The sequence below is a fragment of the Pleurodeles waltl genome, chromosome 4_2 (assembly GCF_031143425.1).
Source record: "Pleurodeles waltl isolate 20211129_DDA chromosome 4_2, aPleWal1.hap1.20221129, whole genome shotgun sequence".
NCBI lineage: Eukaryota > Metazoa > Chordata > Amphibia > Caudata > Salamandridae > Pleurodeles > Pleurodeles waltl.
In genome coordinates this window covers 333,080,233-333,099,270 of record NC_090443.1, presented here as the reverse complement: position 1 = coordinate 333,099,270, position 19,038 = coordinate 333,080,233, and the positions used below count along the sequence as shown (strand labels likewise).

Genomic DNA, 19,038 nt, shown 5'->3' with positions numbered 1-19,038 from the left:
ATTATTGGAATATCTGTGAAAGAGGAATTTAGATTTGACTATTTTGTCCTCTTTTTTGTAATCCATGTATGATATGATCTTTTGAGCTGTGTTTTAATTTGTTCTTTATTCTGTTGCCTGCTCACTTGACTATGTGATTTTATCTGTACTTTTATGGCAATGGCCGAATAAAGATCTTTGACTGACTGACTGACTGACACTATGAAAAGAACCATTGTGTCTAGTGGAAAAAATAAAAATAACACAAAAGGGTTGGTTTTGTATGCAATAAAGTTGAATTTAACTGAGTGTGATTATTGTACTTTTCTGTTGTAAAATAGTCCCTCGTGCATTGAAGTGGAACTAATTCCTATGAGATGCAATGATACACCAAACACCCGGTCGCATGAGATCAGAGATATATTTTCCTCTGGGCTAATTCAAGATGTTATTGATGCCATCTTAAAGCAATGGGGAAAGTGGGCTCACCCATATAAGCCAATAGTTGGGCCTAACCCAAAGCTTTCCCAGTGTACATTGTTAACACCACATAGGCAGGCAGCTGCTGTCAGGTCAGACCTAAAAATGGGAAAATGTACCAAACGCCACATAGCAAAAGTAACACAGGCTTGGGGACTAGCATAATGTGGGTGGCCGGCATGTGAGATGTGTGGCATTAACAAAGTTGAGGGAATACTGATATTGCTTTGAAGGCGGAGTTCCTGTGTGCGAAGCAATTAATCAGAAATGAGCGGGATGAAGAAAGATGTGGCAGAAGAAAGAACTGGAGTGAAATCAAACCGGATACCGGTAGTACTGCATGAGATGTTGGAAGTTCAGCAGGTCTACTGGGGCAGTAATGTAGGAAAACACCCACTTTAGCAGCTTACACAGAAGCTGCCACTGGGCCCGCTGTCCTGATGAATTCGTTATTTATGGCTTTCTTCTGTCTGGTCTGCACCAAAATGCTCATACATATTACCGTTAGGGAATACATGAGAGAGGGGACGAGGCCTTGGGTATGGCATTCACAGTGAAGGAAAGAAAGAACAATCATTGGCATAGCCAATAGCATTTGCCTACCTATAAGCCAATGGAAGAAACAACATGGACAAGGGAGGGAGAGAGAAAGGAGCAACAAGGACCACAGGAGAAGAAGAAAATAGTACCTTAACCACAACATGAGCGGTGATAATTAAGCTAATGAATAGTAGGCAGTGGGCGAACTCTAAGCCCCTTGTACAGAATATTTCTTGCAAGGGACAACGCATGCACGCTGTCTTAGGCAATGCCTGAAAATAAGTGAAATGGGGGGAAGCAGAGAGAGAGGAACAAGCAGAAAAAATGAACATGAGAGGGAAAGGTAGAAAAAGTAAAGATGATAGAAAAAAGTTGGGAGGATAGAAACGGCCAAGAACGTGAGGAGGGAGGAAGAGTGACAGGAACGAAAGCGACATTAAAGGAAAGAAGAAAAAAGCTGAAAGGTAGGATGGAGGGAATGAATGGATGGATAGAATGGTGGGTGGGGGATTGGTTGGATGGAGAGTTAAAGCTTCGACAAATGTAATGGTGAATGGTCAGGTGGAGAAGGGTGAGTAGATGGATGGGTTAAAGGATTGTTTAGCGTGCTCTGTGCGATTAGAGACAGTTCAAGTGGGGAGTAGTTTAATTTTCTGACTACTCCCTTGTTTCAGAGGTATCACTGTGAAATTAATTAAAATAATACTTTGTATGACTACACATACAGGACCTGTCAACGCTTGAATATTTACAGTATTTCTTTTGTATTGTCATGAGATCTCATTTATACATTAAACACTAAAAAATCAGGACAACGGTTCTTTTTTTGTAACTTAAGTGTAAAGGTTTTCTTTATTTAAAAATGTGAATTAAGCATGGACCTTGCCAAAAGGCTCATAGTGCACTCTAAACTAATTTAACACAAAAACAACACTGGTGAACTACAGTTACCTACAGAAGTGCACAAATAAACAGTAAAAATAATTTTTAGGTTTCATCTCATTATTGTCGCAAAGATTTCCATAGTTGCTCTGCATTCCTTGGACCCATCAAACGTTACAAGTAATGTAGCCAGTATAACAATTTCCCAAAAGCTTGTTTTGATATGTATGTTGTATGCTCTTTTCTCGTATATAACAGAGGGAGATAAACAAAGACATTGGCGAAAACGTGGGCGGCGGAGCTGCTGAAAACATGGTTTAACGTTTAGCTTTTTCCCACTATGGGAATCTTTGGACATAAGGATTCCTTGCCGCTGGATGGTATATAATCCTAGAGATAGCACCAATTTAGAGGCCAGGTAACCTGTCTGCTTAAGTATGGTGTTTAAGGAGTCAGGTACCCCAACTTAAGTGGACAACTAATGGGAAGATTCATGCCTAAGTCTCAAATGATCCAGTTTTTTTCACACTTGAAGAACTCCGTTCAACAGAATGGATTTTGGAGGGCAACAGGGCACATTTAAGTATCCCAGGGCAACCAAACAAGAGAGTTTTAGAGATTGCACTACAGAATTAAAACTATCCAGCGCGAGAAGTGGTTGAATCCATCACAAAAAAGCAATACCTATTAGACTAATTTAGAATCGTTTGCCAGGAGCTGCTGTGATTATAATTTCCTATTTAGCCGAAAGCCTCAATATCCCATCTCCGGGTCAGCCGGGGCACGTAGTACTTGTTCCTTTTATGAATGACAAAGCCCTGTCCACTTTCTGGTATGTTCTGCACTGAGGACTTCCTTACCACCATGGCTAAACCTTGTTTCCTTCAAAAAGTGTCCTATGATGAGTTGTCTGTGAGGCACATCTCTTTACTGATCTTTTCGCTGAGGGTGTCACCCAGGCACTTGGGGCTCTGTGTAGCTCCCTACTGTGATAGGGAAACTCAGTTGTTGATATTGGGCACAGCAGACTTGGCCATGATGTTAATAATACCCTTACTCCTTTACCATTTCCACAATATCTCTTTGGTACACCAGCCGGCCTTCCCTTAAACTCTTGGATGGTGGCAAAAACTAATAATAATAAGCAGAAATTCTAACGACTGTGCAGAATTTAACGGGGTATTAAAATTCCAATTGCTTGGATGATCGGGCAACTGAGAACTGGAAACAGGACCAGACCTCTCAGGGCAGATGAGTAAGTACTCGGTTTTGTAGGGGTTGAATTTCCAATATGGCTCTTACATGCAGGCCTCACTCACCCAAAGCCAGCCCTTCAGATGAAACCCGTGCATCTCAAAAGACACCTGATGATATATTTGGGTGTCTGATTGATGCCGACACCATATGCATCACCAAAATCGCCTAGCTGCTCCACATGCAAGTTAAAACCAATATTGAGCATTATAGGCTGGACGTGTGGGGTCAGAGGCCTTTGGGGAGTCATACTGTTACACAGATTTAAATATATGCTTACATATTTATAGTAGTTATATTTTGGAAGAGACATCCATATCTCACTACACATTTCATTGTACATGCCAGTGCATATTTCAATATATATTGTTGTGTAAATTTCAAAATGCATCCTGGTGCAGATTCCTTAAATATACCAAAATATATGAGGTAAATCTGTTTTATCTCTGGCTTGGGGTCACTGTGACATTGCCACCCTGTTGTCCTTCCTCCAGGTTTAACCAGACAGAGGGCACCATTCCCACCTCTATCTGCAAATACCCTTCTGTTTCAAGGCTACTTGGAGAGCTGAGTTCTGGTCTAGTGGGCCTGACTCTCTTAGCTACACAAAACCTGAGATCCTGCTTTCTCGGTCCCTCTATTTTTGGTGCACTCTGTGATCTGCTATCACAACCCTTCGTCCAGTGTTGCTGCGTGATCTGCTTCTGTGTCCACCCCTTTTCAACAGTGCCCCTGGTACCAGCCTGAAGTTGTTCGGCCTCCAGTGCTGACGTTGTTACTCCTTTAAAAACTCATCATCTCAAATATTGGAAAGCACTTTTCTATGATTGGATCGTCCATTTATTAACTAATTTCAAATGTACTAATTCTGCATTTGAAGCCTCCATACCTGGGTTTTAATGGCAGTCTTGGCATAAGATTGTGCAAGAATATTATAAAGATAAGGGTTGATCAGAAAAAGGGTTAGCGCTGTTGGTAAAGTGTTTCATGCTTTCATGACAGACACCGAATGGTGTGTTTATGAGCAATAAAGGAAGTCTGAATAGCTTTACCATCATATTTCTCCTTGTCAATTTCTTTGGTGCAAGTTTGTGAAAATAAAAAGTACATTTACAGGCTGGTCATGTATTTTATGGACTACATATCGGCTCTCCTGAGTCTGCCCACATCTGTGCCCCCTCTCTCCCAATGTTTGGGTTCATGGATAAATGTTTCCCATTTCCTGCATTGGTAGTCTCATTGCCCCTCTCAATTGCTAAATTAATTTGGTGAGGGAGAACTAGATTTAGAGTTTGGAGTTTGACTCGGTTGATGGAAAGCTTACCTCGACAGCCTGACTGAGGAGGGTGCCCACTGAGTTGTGTCATCACAACACATGCTATATTGAAGGCAGATTAGTGATTTTTTTGATGTTTTTTTTTCTGTCTGTCACACCCAAAAATCTGGTGTTGAGGGACAGAAAAAGCAATAATGACTTTCACACCCTGGGAAAGGACTTCTTGTTTTTCAGACGCAAACCCCCATTCTAGAAAAAAAGTTGTTTGCTGAATGGCCATCAAAACCAACAGCGGCCGTCCACCTAACTATTTGTGCCTTTGAAGAGAAGCTTCTGAGTAGAGGTACCAATACAGAAGTTAAATAAGTGTTTCCTTTTGGGTGGTCACAAACAATGAGTGGCTCTCCAAACAAGCTGCACAATTTGAGGATTAATAAAGGAGGCATATATGAAGCAGAGGAAGGGGGAAGTGCTGTACAAGGTGGTATAGAAAACACATTTTTTTAGAAGAACATAAAATGAAACCTAAAGAGAATTTATGGTGCCTGCAAAATCCTTGCCATGCCCCCTCAAGCATTGTCCCAATTGATTAATCAATTAGATCAGACCCACCACCGTGCATCATTTTACATCGAAGTTGGTGATATAATCATCGACCTTCCTCATCCCATCACACTGCTAGTTTCTCTCAAAAGCTTTGGTTTGAATATTCATGCATCATTGTCTGCGCGGGCCAATCCTATGAAACAGCCACGTAATCATTTTTTACCAATTTGAACATCTCTGTGGCTTCGATGTGAGGCTGGGGCACTCTGACCTGGCTGTCCTCAGGTGCCATGAACAGACACAACTTCGGAGGGTCTGCTGCTGGTGGGACTTTTTCACCTACCACGTTGTTCTCCGGGACTCTGGAACTAGGCAAGAAACAGTAGTCACCAATTTGATGCAAGATGATGGGAGTTGCTTCACCTGGGCTGAATAAGAACAGCCTGTCCTTGGGTGACTCGCTGGTGTCTTTGTTGAATTCGGGAGGTGGAGCTGGTAAGAGAGTTGTACTGTTGGGTATGGTGATTGCTGGCTTGTGCACCTGAGAGCAGTCTGGATCCACAAATGGCTTGCCTTGCTGACTGCTCAAGCCCAATGTGGTTGGAAAGTTAGTGGCCTTCAGCAACAGACTTGGTGGAGCCATGACATAGTCAACAGGGCCAAGAGTTGACAGTGCCTCTTCCACTCCAGGTGGTGGTTTCTGATTTGTAAAGGTTGCCAAGTTGTCCAGGAGTGGATTTTTTTGGTAGGTATCTGCCTCGGTTTGGAGCTGATGCCTCCAGCACTCTCTATTTTGGGTTTTCGACTCAGCAGAATCAAACATGGCTTCGGGTGGGCACAGGAGATAGCCAGATTGGGCAAAAGAGGCATTTGAGCTTCCTGGTGCTGCAAGCATTTTAGTGCCCCAGTTGGGAGGGAGACCAATGTATTCCTCCTTTCCAGCCAGGTGCTCAGCATCAAGGTTCTCAGAGTGGCATGAAGAGCGTGGGAATAGTAAATATGGGCCATTAAAGTCAGAAGAGACACTGCCTTCATATTGGATAGTGCCTGGTTGTGGGCCCTTGTAATTTCCCACCACCATTGGAAATGGCTGGTACCCACTGCTGTGACCCGAAATCGGACCGGGGAGGAGGCCTTGGTCAGACACAGCTTTGGATGATCTCTGAAGATCCAGGGTGGCAGGACGTGGTGTCTCCGCATTTACTGAAGATGATGCCATCACCTTGACATCTTTACAGAACCTGCATTCAGAAAGGAATTAATGCTCTGCAAGCAGTCTCACAACAACACTGATTTACAACAGCTACAGGGTTCACATCAGCCGAACAATAAGCTTTGTTTACCACAGTCTTACAATTCAAACCATTTAATACAGTCCAACATCTAAAAGGGCCTACAATAAATAACACAGAAAAGTGATGGATGGAACACTTGAATTAATCTCAGCCACTGGCAATTACTTGGGCCACTTTCCAATCCATCATTTTTGTCAACAGTGCTACCTCAGATGTGACCCAGCCATATGTAAATAATCATTGATCCTCAGCCACTGGCAATTACTCAATCTCATGTCAAAATCAGTCGTATTTTGCTCATGTTGCGACCTCAGATTAGAACAGCCATGTGCCAGTCAGCTTTGATCCTGCTTCAACAGCAACAGTCAGCCTCGAACTGGCAAGGAGGACTGATTTGCACTTGTCTGGAATGGCACAATGGTAATAAAATGATGGTGTGAAATGGAGCCTGGGAGCTCACCAGTGGCTGACATTAATGTAAGCATTTTTTTCAACATCATATGGCTTTGCAATGATCACCCTGCGTGTGGAGAATATGAGCAGATGTGGCTCCCATGCTTGCTATGCCATAGGACTAAAGCTACACATCACTGATAAGACCTCATTAGGTCAAAACGAGCCTGGTGTTACTTGTGTTCCCAACTGGATGGAACTCTGCCTGGCAATTCACACTGAACGTTGCCTATTGGAACAGGACCAAGACCGATTTGCTTTATGCAGCTATTTGTCTTGAATTGTACATTGGGCAAAAAAAGTATAGTTCGGATTACAGCTCAAGCGATTGCCAGTGGTTGAGATTAATGTAAGTATTCCTTCTGTCACCTTGTTGTTTTTTATATGGGTAATCAGGTCCACAATCACCAGATTTCATAGCAGCCACACCGTTGTCCTTGTTGCAGCCAGACACACAGTACCACTGCTTAGAGCAGCAGGTCACACACCATTGTCTCCTCATATCAGCCATACTACAACACAGCCCATCCTGTCTTTACATTAATCAAGTGATCCTCTCTTTTCCATAGATATCCTCACCCTTCAGTCACAAGCGAGCAGCTGGTGCGGTCCTCAGTTTCTGGAAGGTATTGCTGGCCCCCCCCTGGGCTTCTGATGGTTGACTGGAGAGCTAGAGACCCCTTCTGAAAATAAACACACAGCACAGGCTGCTATTTAGGCAGGTTTGCCCAGTGAGATTGTTGATAGTATGTGGATAATTGTTAGTATTTAAGATGAAGGGGCACAGTCATTAATTGAGGTGACATGAGAAGTTATATTCCAAACCAACTCTCACTGCAGCCATTTCCCTAACCTTCACACAAACCCTCTAACCTGGCCTTAATGCTATCCTCAAACCTCTCTATTAAAGTTTACAATAAACCTCTCCTTTATCTGGAAACCTAACCCGCAGTTTAAAGTCCATCATAATTTAAAAACCAGAATGAATCAGTAATCCCTAATCTCCCCTCTCAAACTGCAATCTAAACCTTAATGCTATGCTTAACTTTAAAGCTTTACTTTAGTCTTAACCTCCAAACCTGTCCCTGCTTTAAATCCTCATTTTAAACCTATCCATAGCTGTTAATCTTAAACCAAACCTTTCAATGAATCCTATCTTTGTTTTAAAACCTTATCCCAGCCATTAAACATTACTTTAATCTTGTCTGTTAACTATATTCCACCCTCAATACTCTAGGTGAACCCTAACAGGCAACGTACCTGTACTTCAAATCTTTACTGTATGTAGCCCTATTTATCAAACCATACTTTAACTTGATCACCTAACCTAATTCCTAATTCTAAATCCTTAATCTAAAACATAACCTGTCTCTAATCACCAACACTATACTGATGTAAAACTTTACTTTTACCCTGAAGGCAAACATTATCCCTAACTTTGAAACCGTAGTCTAACACTAACCCTGTCCCTACATTTAAAATGGTGTTCTGACTCTAACAGCTACCCAAAATCTTCAAACCTAACCATTCTCCAACCTTCAAGTCTCACCATAAAGCTGTAACACAAACCTGCCCTTTCCATTATGCTACTCTTAAGACTAATCACCAAATCTAACCTGCACATCTACCGTAGTCTTGTTATTTGTTGTATGAGAAATCAAATCACTATATAACCATGAAACGAGTCCAATTCTTAACCCTCTGAACTAACTGTAACCTTGAATGTTTAAACTTATTCAAACCATGGCCCTGATTCTGACCTTGGCGGACGGCGGAGGCCGTCCGCCAAGGTACCGCCGCCAAATGACCGCACCGCGGTCAGAAGACCGCGGCGGCCATTCAGACATTTCCTCTGGGCCGGCGGGCGCTCTCCAAAAGAGCGCCCGCCGGCCCAGAGGAAATGCCCCTGCAACGAGGACGCCGGCTCAGAATTGAGCCGGCGTAGTTGCAGGGGTGCGACGGGTGCAGTTGCACCCGTCGCGTATTTCAGTGTCTGCAAGGCAGACACTGAAATACTTTGCGGGGCCCCGCGGCACCCCCTACCGCGATCCTGTTCATGGCGGGTTTCCCGCCATGAACAGGATGGCGGTAGGGGGTGTCTGAATCCCCATGGCGGCGGCGCGCGCTCCGCCGCCATGGAGGATTCCCCCGAGCAGCGGAAAGTTGGCGGGAGGCCGCCGACTTTCCGCTTCTGACCGCGGCTGAACCGCCGCGGTCAGAATGCTCGGGGGAGCACCGCCAGCCTGTTGGCGGTGCTCCCGTGGTCGGTGGCCCTGGCGGCCACCGGCCGCCAGGGTCAGAATGACCCCCCATGTCTTAAAAACATTTGTCAAATCCTAAACCCTAATCATCTCCCTAATCTTCAAACCTTATTATATTCCTTAACCCTATGTCCAACTTTAAAACTTTACATTAATCATATCCTCCAACTCTATCATTAATTTTAAATCTCTGCTTAAACTTAGTCCTAGCCATTCAACCTTACATTAACCCAAATCCTATGCCAAATCTTCGACTACTCACAGCCGTCTAACAGATCCCTGCTTAATCCTCAAACCTAATCTAGTCCTTTCGTTAACCCTTATCTCCAGCCTTTTTAAATAATCCTGAAGGTACCCCATTTGCTAATACTCCAGCTAGGCCCTAGACCTAACCCTTAATGTTAAAAGCTATCCTAGCCATTACCCTAAAACTCATACTTAAACTTTAACACCCAAATAACAGATGGCACCAGTACAAAAGTAATCTGTACTCCTTTTATCAGCCACAAAAGAATGAAAGTTATGATACACTATGCTAGGATTCAAAACTGTGATTTGCAGGGCATAAAGATCTCTGCAACGGGTACATTAACCTACATATCTGCCTGGTCAGGGCTAGGAATGCTTTCAGAACTCTGGCACCGCGTTCATTACCTGAAGGAAGCTGGCCAGCAATTTGCTTTTGCTAGGATTCGGAATCTCATCTTCCCATCTGCGCCTCGACCTATGAGTGACAGAGAAGAAAGAGGTCAGGGGTTATGACAAAGAGGGGACTGTCAAGGCTGACGGACACAAGCACAAAAGTAAGTTTTAGAAACATACCAACCTGAGAATGAGGCAAAGTGAGGTCAGAGAACTGACTAACAGTGAGGTCATAAGTCACATTGATAGATACAAAGAGTGGAGTAAGGTCGGGGTGAGAGGTGTAAGCAGTATAGTAAAGTCAGAGGTCACAATGACAGGTGAGAGCAACAGAGTGAGGTCAGCGATCAGACTGGCAAAAGAGAGCGCTTGAGTGAGACCAGGCTGGCAGGCGCTGGGAGCTGTATGAAGTAATGGCTCATATTGGCAGCCTAGAGCGGCATTGAGAGGTCAAGTGTTATGATGGCTGCTAGTGAGGGCAGCAGAGTGAGGTCAGAGATCAGAATGACAAGTTATAAAAGATGAAGGGTCTTGGGATCAGATTTACTAAAAAAGTGGTTTGCGATTTCCCAGTAGTGAATTTGTGGGAATCGCTGTTAGGAAATCACAAACTACGATGTGCTACAGTGTCTAAGGCACTGTTTGCGGTTCCCAAATGGGCCGCAAGGGACCTGCCTAATTAATATTCATCACAGGGATGGTGACCTACTGGGGTCAACAGACCACCATGTCTGTGATTGCTTTTTAAATAAAGTAATTTTATTTTATAATGAAGTCCTTTTTCCTTAAAGGAAAAGGTGCTGCATTACAAAAATACAAATACAACGTTTCATTTTTTCAGAGCAGGCAGTGGTCTGTGGGATCACTGCCTGCTCTTGAAAAATGTTGGAGCCCCATTCACAAAGGGGAAGGGATCCTGTAATGACCCCTTCCCCTTTCTGATGGTTACTACTTCCTTCATGGAGGGCTAGATGTACGAAGCGTTTTCCAGTCGCAAGCAGCCCAATGGGCCATGTGTGGCTCTAAAAATACTATTTGCTATGTACCAAAGGCAAAAAGTGACTTGCTAACTTGTTACTGAATTGCAGTTTGCATTTGCGATTCGGGATTAGGAAGATGTGTGTTTAGAGCGTCCCTTCTTAATACCGAATCGCACTTGTATGTATGAATGTTTTGTGACTGGAATCCGGTCACAAAACATTCATACTTTACTGACTCCAATCCAGATGTACTAAAAAAGTGGTTTGCGATTTCCTAATAGTGAGTTTTTGTGAATAGTTACGCCCATGGATCCTCACACCCTACCTCTCGGCCACCAGGCAGAATGAGAGGCGATAAAACACAGCACATTGCTGAACGAGAACTGTGATAGAGCGCACATTTTGGCTGCTGAAATCCAGGTTCCGCTGCCTCCACAAAAGTGCCCTGCAATATGCGCCACAGATTGCCTGTAAGATGGTAGCAACCTGTGCCATCCTACACAACATTGCCTGGCTCTGAAGCCTACAAATTGCTGTGTCTGATTTGGAGTCAGAAGATGAACAACCAGCATGCCCAGTTCAGCTGCCAACAGAGGAGAGTAGAGCAGCGAGGGGAGGCGGCGCAGGAACCACATTGCCACACATTACTTTTCAGGTCAGTTATGGTCTATCAACATGTTGAATGAAAATGCTTGCGCAATAGTTTGAATGATGCATGTGAACCAAACTTTGTCAGGTATCAGTAAATGTATTGAAATGAACAATTTAGCACCTCAACGTATGCAGCATCCCTCAAAATGTTGGTTGGTTACATCACCAACCTGACATTAACAAAAAGATTACCTTCCAGGATCCATAACCCTAATTTTTTCTACTGTGTGCCTCTATTATGTTTAGCTACATCATGTAGAGGTACAGGAGTACGGGTGGAACTGCATCACAGCACTCGGACTACAGTGGCAGAGAGGCAGCTGACACCTGGCCTGTCCTCACTGTCCGGCAGGCATGCAACACCCCCATCTTCAAGTTACGCTCTCCGTATGGCCTCCACAACAGTGGTAATGTGGCCACGGCCCTTTCCACATTTCCACTGAACTGCCCCATTTGTGCCTGCTGTTTCACAGAGCACCTGGATAAAGCTGAGGTCACATGTGCTAGCCATCCAATGGGGCTAGATAAGGCAGCCATGCACACATCATTGCTCCTCCCTTTGTGCCTCCTGTGGGTGCTGTCTTCTGCTAACTGTGTGCATAATTACTCAATTACATAAATCAGCCTGTACATTTGAGTGGCCATTGTATTGAATGCCATGGACACAGCATGCTGCATGTTATGCAATTTTCGGTTCACCCCTTTTATTTCTTTGTGCTGCAGGCGCTGAATCTGAAGCATGGATGACTCAAGATCATGAAACATTGCTTCCTGTCCTGCACTGAGCTTTGAGCCAGAAGGTGCATGCACATGAGGTCTTTCAGGACACCTACGGGCACACACTGCAAAATGCTGGTTTTGGGGAATGTCAGCTCATGGCTGGATGGTGTTGTGCGGCTGGGCGGGCTCCACTTCATCACATGAAGGTGGCTGTGGTGAGACTGGGGCACCAATGGAGTGGGCATGAGGTGTCGTGAATTCACTATCCACAAATACTGCTCCTTTCTAATCCATTGGGAACTGTTTGTCTACCTCACCACTTGGAGACTCTATTTCCTCATCACATGCATTTATTAGAGGAAAGGACACGCTATTAATTCTGTTGTTGGGGGATACCATTTGAGTTTTATTACAAGTTCCATGATGCACCATGAGGGCTACTGTTGCTGTGGAATGGTGCCATGTTAATCTGCCTGTCTCAGTTCTAGGTTCACATGTATCTACCATTCAGTGACACAGGGTAACACTTAGCTTGCGATGATGAAGCTGCTGACTTGTCAAAGCTGCCAAATCCCATGGCTGCCTCATGGTCCAGGGTTGCCTCCAGTGCCGTTGAGGGGGGTACGGTTGATGGACCACCTCCTGTTGCAAGGGACTCACTAAGGCAGTTGGCCACATGTTTTTTGGTGAGAGACTGGAAGTCGTATCACCTCTTACGTATTTTGTTGACTGAGCACTGTGCAACACCAACAGTATTGATTTTTACCTTCATGTCCTTCCAGATTTTCTTTTGCGTTTATGGGTTTCAGGCACGGTCTGGGATGCACATCTGAACAGTTGCCCATGGTAGTTGCAGCACTCCTCTGTCAGTATCTCTAGTTCTTTCTCAGAGAACTTCAGTTTGCGCTTGCTTGCAGGTGTCTCCTTCTGTGGCTGTTGACTGGACATTCCTGCACAATATTCCATTACTCCTAGCACACCTTAGCTCACTGGTGTTGTGCAGCAGTTCTGTCCTCCACACTATGGCTGCTATCCTGGCTTCTAGTGGGCAATACTTCTTGTGGTGTGGGTCCTTGCGATGACGCAGGAAGCACATTCTCAGGTTTTGCACAATGCAGTCACAATTTGCAATCACGGGTGCAATTTGCGACTCCCAGTTGCAATTTGCGAAAAAATAGATAAGCAAAAATTGGTAGGTGCTATTTACCACTTATATTAATTAGCAAATCACTATTTCTCGCCACCAGACAATAGTGCATCCCATTTTGCAATTCTCTAATTGTGAATCGCTATTTTTCGCAATTTGAGAATAGCAAAACGGTTCTTTAAGACATCTGGCTCAAAGAGAAGACTAGTCTCAGCCTGACAGATGAGAGCAGCAGAGCGGAGTTGGGCTCAGCCTGACTAGTGAGAGGAGCTGAATTCAAAGGTCGGAATTATAGATGAGAGCAGAGTAAAATCTTGCTTTTTACTAATAGTCGAGCAGCTGTGTGAGGTCAGAGATTTGAATGACTGGTGAAAGTAGTAGAGCGAGAGGAGGATGAAAGATTAGAGAAGCTGAGTAAGGGCAAAGGTCAGAATGACAAGTTAGATCACCTGAGTCATGTCCTACAGGGCCTGGCAGGTAAGAGCAGCTGTTGAGGTCAGCAGCGTGACGTAAGCCTGACAGGTTGGAGCAGCTGAGTGGAGTTGGGGAAACACGATGACAGATGCGAGTAGGAGATGAAGGTCAACATGAGACGTGAGAATAGCTAGAGGTCATAATGACAAGTGAAAGTAGCTGAGTGAGGTCAAAGGTCAATCTGAAAAGCGAGAGTAGCTGAGTGGAGCCAGGCAATGAGGTGAGAATAAGTAATGAAGTCAGAGGAAAGAACAGCAGGTGAAAGCAGCTGAGTAAGATCTTAGCCCACCCTGACAGGTGAGTGTTGCTGGTGAGGTCACTGGTGAGGTCACTGGTGAGACTGACAGGTGAGAGGAGTAGCGCGATGTCAGAAGGAAGGTCAAAGAAGGTCAGTAGGATCCGTGGTCAGACTGCGATGGGAACAGTGTGAGGTCAGATGGAAGGTGAGAACTTCTGAGCGAAGCCAATGCTTTAGCTGACAGGTGAGAGCTGCTGCTTGTCATTGATTTGATAGGGGGGGAGCTGAATGATGTCAGGGGTCAGACTGAAGGGTCAAAGAACCTGCAGAATTTCAAGGGTAAGAGTTGTGGCTGAAAGCAAAGTGATGTCAGGTGTCCCCCTGTGAGTTTACGTTCTGCACTGGTCGAGGGGGGCTACAATAGTAAGTATTAGAGGTGAAACACAAATCAAAGGAGCTTGCAGGGAGTATACAGAGGAGGGGTGGAGAAGATGGGAGATTGCCTGGGATGAGAGACTGAAGCTGACAGGTCTGCAATAGATAGTGTATGAATGTACCAATCTCACCTCTTCAGGTAATTGTAGCAAGGAACAGCTGCAGCCAACATAACGATAACCCCCACAAGCAGCAGCACATACAGGATCTGTGGATCCCAGACTGAAGAGAAATGAGGTGTGAATTAGACAGTGTGCAACATGAGATACAGCCAGCCCCAGAATAGCCATCACCAGCTCCCTTTGGAGCTTTCTTTGACCCCCATTTATCCTCATTGCATTACAGTCAGGGTCACTGGAATTGTGCAGCCAAGGCATTTTCCGTGTATTTATGGATTTTTCACATTTGCCACAAAATCCATGATCTGATGCATAATCTGTAGATTTCAGAAAAAAAAAAACTATTTCTAGCTCAAATGGATAAAAAGTTATTAAAAGTGCAGCAACATGTGTTGCAGCAACATGTGTTGCCGCAAGGTGGAGGGAACTTCGCAGAGGTTGACAGGTCACCTGTCTGTTGCTTATTACTGTATCTAGATGTTAAAGTTGTATTATTGAGGTGAATCCTTTGCCAGGAAAGTTTAAATGGGTGTAAAAATGCCAAATTGATACTAACACAAATTCTGCAATATTACACTGCATAATTTTCCTTTTCTTGCTGCATAGTTTAGTCAACCCTGCAGCATAATATGGTCGTCCCCTACTGCATAACTCTACTGGCACTGATTACAGTGCACTCTCAAACACTTGAAGCACCCCCTCAATACATCCATCCCTTATTATCATAAGTATTCCAGTTGGTCTTCCTGGCATCAGCAACATGCAAAGGAGCTCTTTTAACAACACCACAATGATCCTTCCCTCCAGCATTCAAGGAGACATTTCACCAGCACCAAATAACACCACATCGCCAATATACAACAGATTTGTGCCCCCCCCCAATGAAGAGAGATGTGTTAAGTAGATAAGCTAGTGTCTGACATGCACTTTAACCAACAGGCCAGTGAATTACCCTTTACCAGTGGCCCTCTTTGCCCATACCCCAGGAAGCACCCATTAGACATATCAGAGAGAGCTTTTCTTTACTAACAGCACAGGAAGACACTTTAAAAAACTTCAAAATGTTCCCCTCCTCTCATCAACTCTCTCTCTTACAAGATATTGTAATCCAGGATTAACAGTGATGATGGAGGGACGTGCTTAGTTCACACCATACTTTTCAGACAGAACCCCCCAGAATGAAAATATAGAGGGAGACAAGAAAATGTGCAACCAGCATTTTAGAGATCTTGTTTTACCCATCACAGAGATCTCTGGATTCTAGGATGAGGAGAGTTGAAAAAGGCATGTCCAGTGCAAATTATTATGATTATGGTTCGCTGTGCACCAGTGTTTACACTTGGGGCTGTGGTCATGTCACTTTTAGGATAAGGTGTTTCTTAAGTGGTTGTCTGTGCTCTGCTTTAGATGTAGATGCTTTCACCCTAGCTCTGCTGTTTACCATCCCTGGTCAATATCTGCATCATCTGTGATTACATGTGAATGACTGTATGTTGCTAAGGTTAGTCTTCTATCTTTCCTCAGCCTACGAGGCAGGTCCTCAGTTCTGTTCTATTGATTACTAAGTCTATTGTGCTCAGTGTTGATTTTTATGCTTTACCGTTTGGGTGCCTTATTAGTAACAATTCACTGTGTTTGGGATTGTTGGCAGCATTGCCATCTGGTCCGTCCTAACTGCTTGGTCTTTTGTTGTTTCTACTTTTCTCCGTACACCACTAAGGTGGTTTCTTGTTTTCATCAGACATGTTCTTTGAGGTGCAGAGAATCACATTCATAGCTTTAAGGGCAATTGTTGGACTTGCCACATTTTGCAAGGTCATCTACAAACTTTTTACCTTCTCCTTCCTGTTTTCTGAATTCATTTTGTTGGCTTTTAGGACACTGCTAACCAGTGCTAAAGTGCTTGTGCGCTTCCCTTTAAATGTAGTGAAATTGGCTTACATTCAGTTAGCACATTTAATTTACTTGTAAGTCCCTGATAAAAGTGGTACCACATTTACCCAGGGCCTGTAAATTAAATGCTACTAGTGGACCTGCACCATTGAGTGTGGCACACAATTAAGTAGCCTTTTAAACATGTCACAGATCTGTCATTGCAGCCTGTGTGCACATTTTTAAACTGCCATTTTGACCTGGCAAAATAAAACTTTTGCCAGGCTTAGACCTTTCTTTTTAATACATATACGTAACCCCTAGAGTAGGCCCTAATAAGCTCACAGGGCAGTGTATTTAAAAAGGTATTACATGTCCTGGTAGTGAAAAATTCCTAAATTCGTTTTCACATGGGTGAGGCCTACCTTTCATACATGATAACATTGGGTTGTCTTATTACATTTAATAAGTGCTTACTTTTGATTGGAAGCAGATATATCATGTTTGGTGTCTGAGACATTGTAATTAAAAGTCCTCTTTAATGGTAAAGTTGGAATTTAAGTTACACGTTTTAAAATGTGACTTTTAAAAAGTGGGCATTTTCCTGCCCTTAACATTTGGTGCCTGCAGCCTGTTCCTGGGTCACATGACTGGGAGAGGTGTAGTTGGATTTTGTAAATTCATCCTAGACAGCCACACAATAGAGGGTTTAGTTGTGCCTGGCTCTCCATCAGCTGGCAGGATGGGGGGGCAGTGCTGCACACCGCCCCACTTGCAACTAAATAGCCTGTGCTCTGCTTTCGCACAGAGGAATTCTCACCACTGCATTGTTCATGCAGCCATCTTGGAGCAAGAGAGGCAGGAAACTTCAAGGACTTCAAAGGGAATTTTGCAGAAACTTCTAAGTGGGTACCAGGTATAAATACTGGACCATCAGACCCAACTCTTTAGTACACATCTGGACATGTGGATTCTACAGAACAAGGACTCCTGTGCTGCTTTGCTGCCAGAAGGACTGCCAAACTGCTGCCTTGCTACTCTGCTGCCTGCTGTCCTACATGCTGAGAAGGAAGACTCGACCTGTACCCTTCATCCCAGGCTTAAATGACTCCAAGGTTCAGCTGACTGACCTCCTGTTTTGGACCACAGGCCATAACAGGCTCTAGAGGCTTCCTCAAACTGCCTAGCTGATCTGCTGTCTAGACCTGCTATTGGACCTGCAGCTGGATCTGCCTGAGCCCTTCTGGCCTCTGCTGGATTGAGTTCCTGATCCCCAAGAGGTGCCTTTAGGCTCTGGACCCTTGGTGTGGCATCAGTCGAGCTCTCTCTTTCAGAAAAAAAGAAATCCTGAAGTTTTGGGCTCTTCTTGAACTGGCCAATTTGAACCAAGATCTTGCTGTCTCTATCAATGCAAAGTTCTTGCGAACTTGACTCTTCACGCCACAGCAACCGCCTACGATGCTCGTCAACATGAGATACAGCATTGACAGCTCACGGTGACTGCCAATGCAAAGCTCCAGCAACGACAGTCTGCGATGCCCAACAGGATATTTTTGCTGCAGTAATGACTGTCCGTGACACCCAGTCTGCTCTTCACACCACATCAACGACCAACTGTGACACTCTCCCTGCTCCTCGTGGCCCCTTCCACTACAAATTGAACTTTTCGCGCTGGACTTAGAAGGTAAGTTTTTTGGCTGGACTAACTCGGTAAATCTATCAAGCCTGCTCTCTATGATGATTGGCCTAAACTTGTAACATTCACCTGGTCTCGCATGACCAGCAAGTGGTGCTTTGTGCTTTTAAGCTCTTTACTTACGAGAAACTTTTAAAATTGCATATCTCTGGTACTACTGATTAGATGTTTGTCATTTTCATGTCAAGTAATTTATTACATTTTACTCTATTTTTCTAAATTGCTGTGGGATTTTTGTGTTGTGTTTTCACTTTATACTGTTTGAAGTGCTCCATAAATACTTTACACATTGCCTCTAAGTCGAGCCTGACTGCTTTGTGCCAAGCTATCAAAGCACAGGTTAATTTGGGGATTGCTTGTGACTTCATCCTGACAGAAACTGTGGCTGCTGCTTGAGTAGGGCTTCACCCTCCTCAACAAGTTACCCAATTTCCAACAGCAATGTACAACAAGCATTTACAATACAGTGGGTCACACGTTTGCTCAAGTTAGAGCTATTAGCGTTGTTAATTCATAACTGGACTTTTGTTGCAACATAAATGTAAACAGAAAGGGAATTTCACCCTTTGGGCTAAGGACAGTGTTTGTCTGTTAACAGAATGAAAAGTGTTGCAAACATTTTTGCCTCACATTTCAACAAAGCTCTAATAAAGGTAGCAAAGTAGCCTGAGAAGATTTATGGCCCCAATAAAGGAGATAAGCAATGCCCTGTGTGCGATTTCATGAGTGGTGGCAGAGAGGGGCTCTGGAGAGAGAGACTCTCTGCAATGCAATGTGAAGGCATATGGTGTTTGTTAAGTAAAATAAGCTTATTTTAGGAGCTGGGTAAAGGAGGACAGCACTGGAATAAAGTCAAAACAACTGTCCCCGGCATGGGAGGAGGTGGAAGGAACAGGATGCTGCAATAAAACGCAGGCAGCTACCAGCCTAAAACACAGTGAAAGGGCGCCACCAAAGAAATGTAAAAGAAATGTCAGTCACAGCAACAGATAAAGAAATCAAAGTGTAACAATACAGTAGTTGGTCACTGTTCTGGAACAGAAAAAGGAGCGAGAAAAATGCAGAACTGACCACTAGCGATCAAGAATTTTTAAAGGA

The 19,038-nt window shown here is 44.1% G+C and overlaps 1 protein-coding gene across 1 annotated transcript in view; it reads right to left on the bottom strand.

Annotated features, from left to right (window-relative positions):
* Window positions 1–1,833: 1,833 nt before the first annotated feature.
* The window catches only part of CSF2RB (colony stimulating factor 2 receptor subunit beta), a 94,255-nt gene continuing 77,050 nt past the window's right edge, over window positions 1,834–19,038 (bottom strand). Inside the window, exons 11-14 of the mRNA XM_069231350.1 lie at window positions 14,385–14,475; window positions 9,621–9,690; window positions 7,285–7,388; window positions 1,834–6,198 (exon numbers count right to left, since the gene is read on the bottom strand). Coding sequence (XP_069087451.1) covers window positions 5,151–6,198; window positions 7,285–7,388; window positions 9,621–9,690; window positions 14,385–14,475 — 1,313 coding nt within the window. The 3' untranslated portion in view covers window positions 1,834–5,150. The remainder of the gene's footprint in view (window positions 6,199–7,284; window positions 7,389–9,620; window positions 9,691–14,384; window positions 14,476–19,038) is intronic.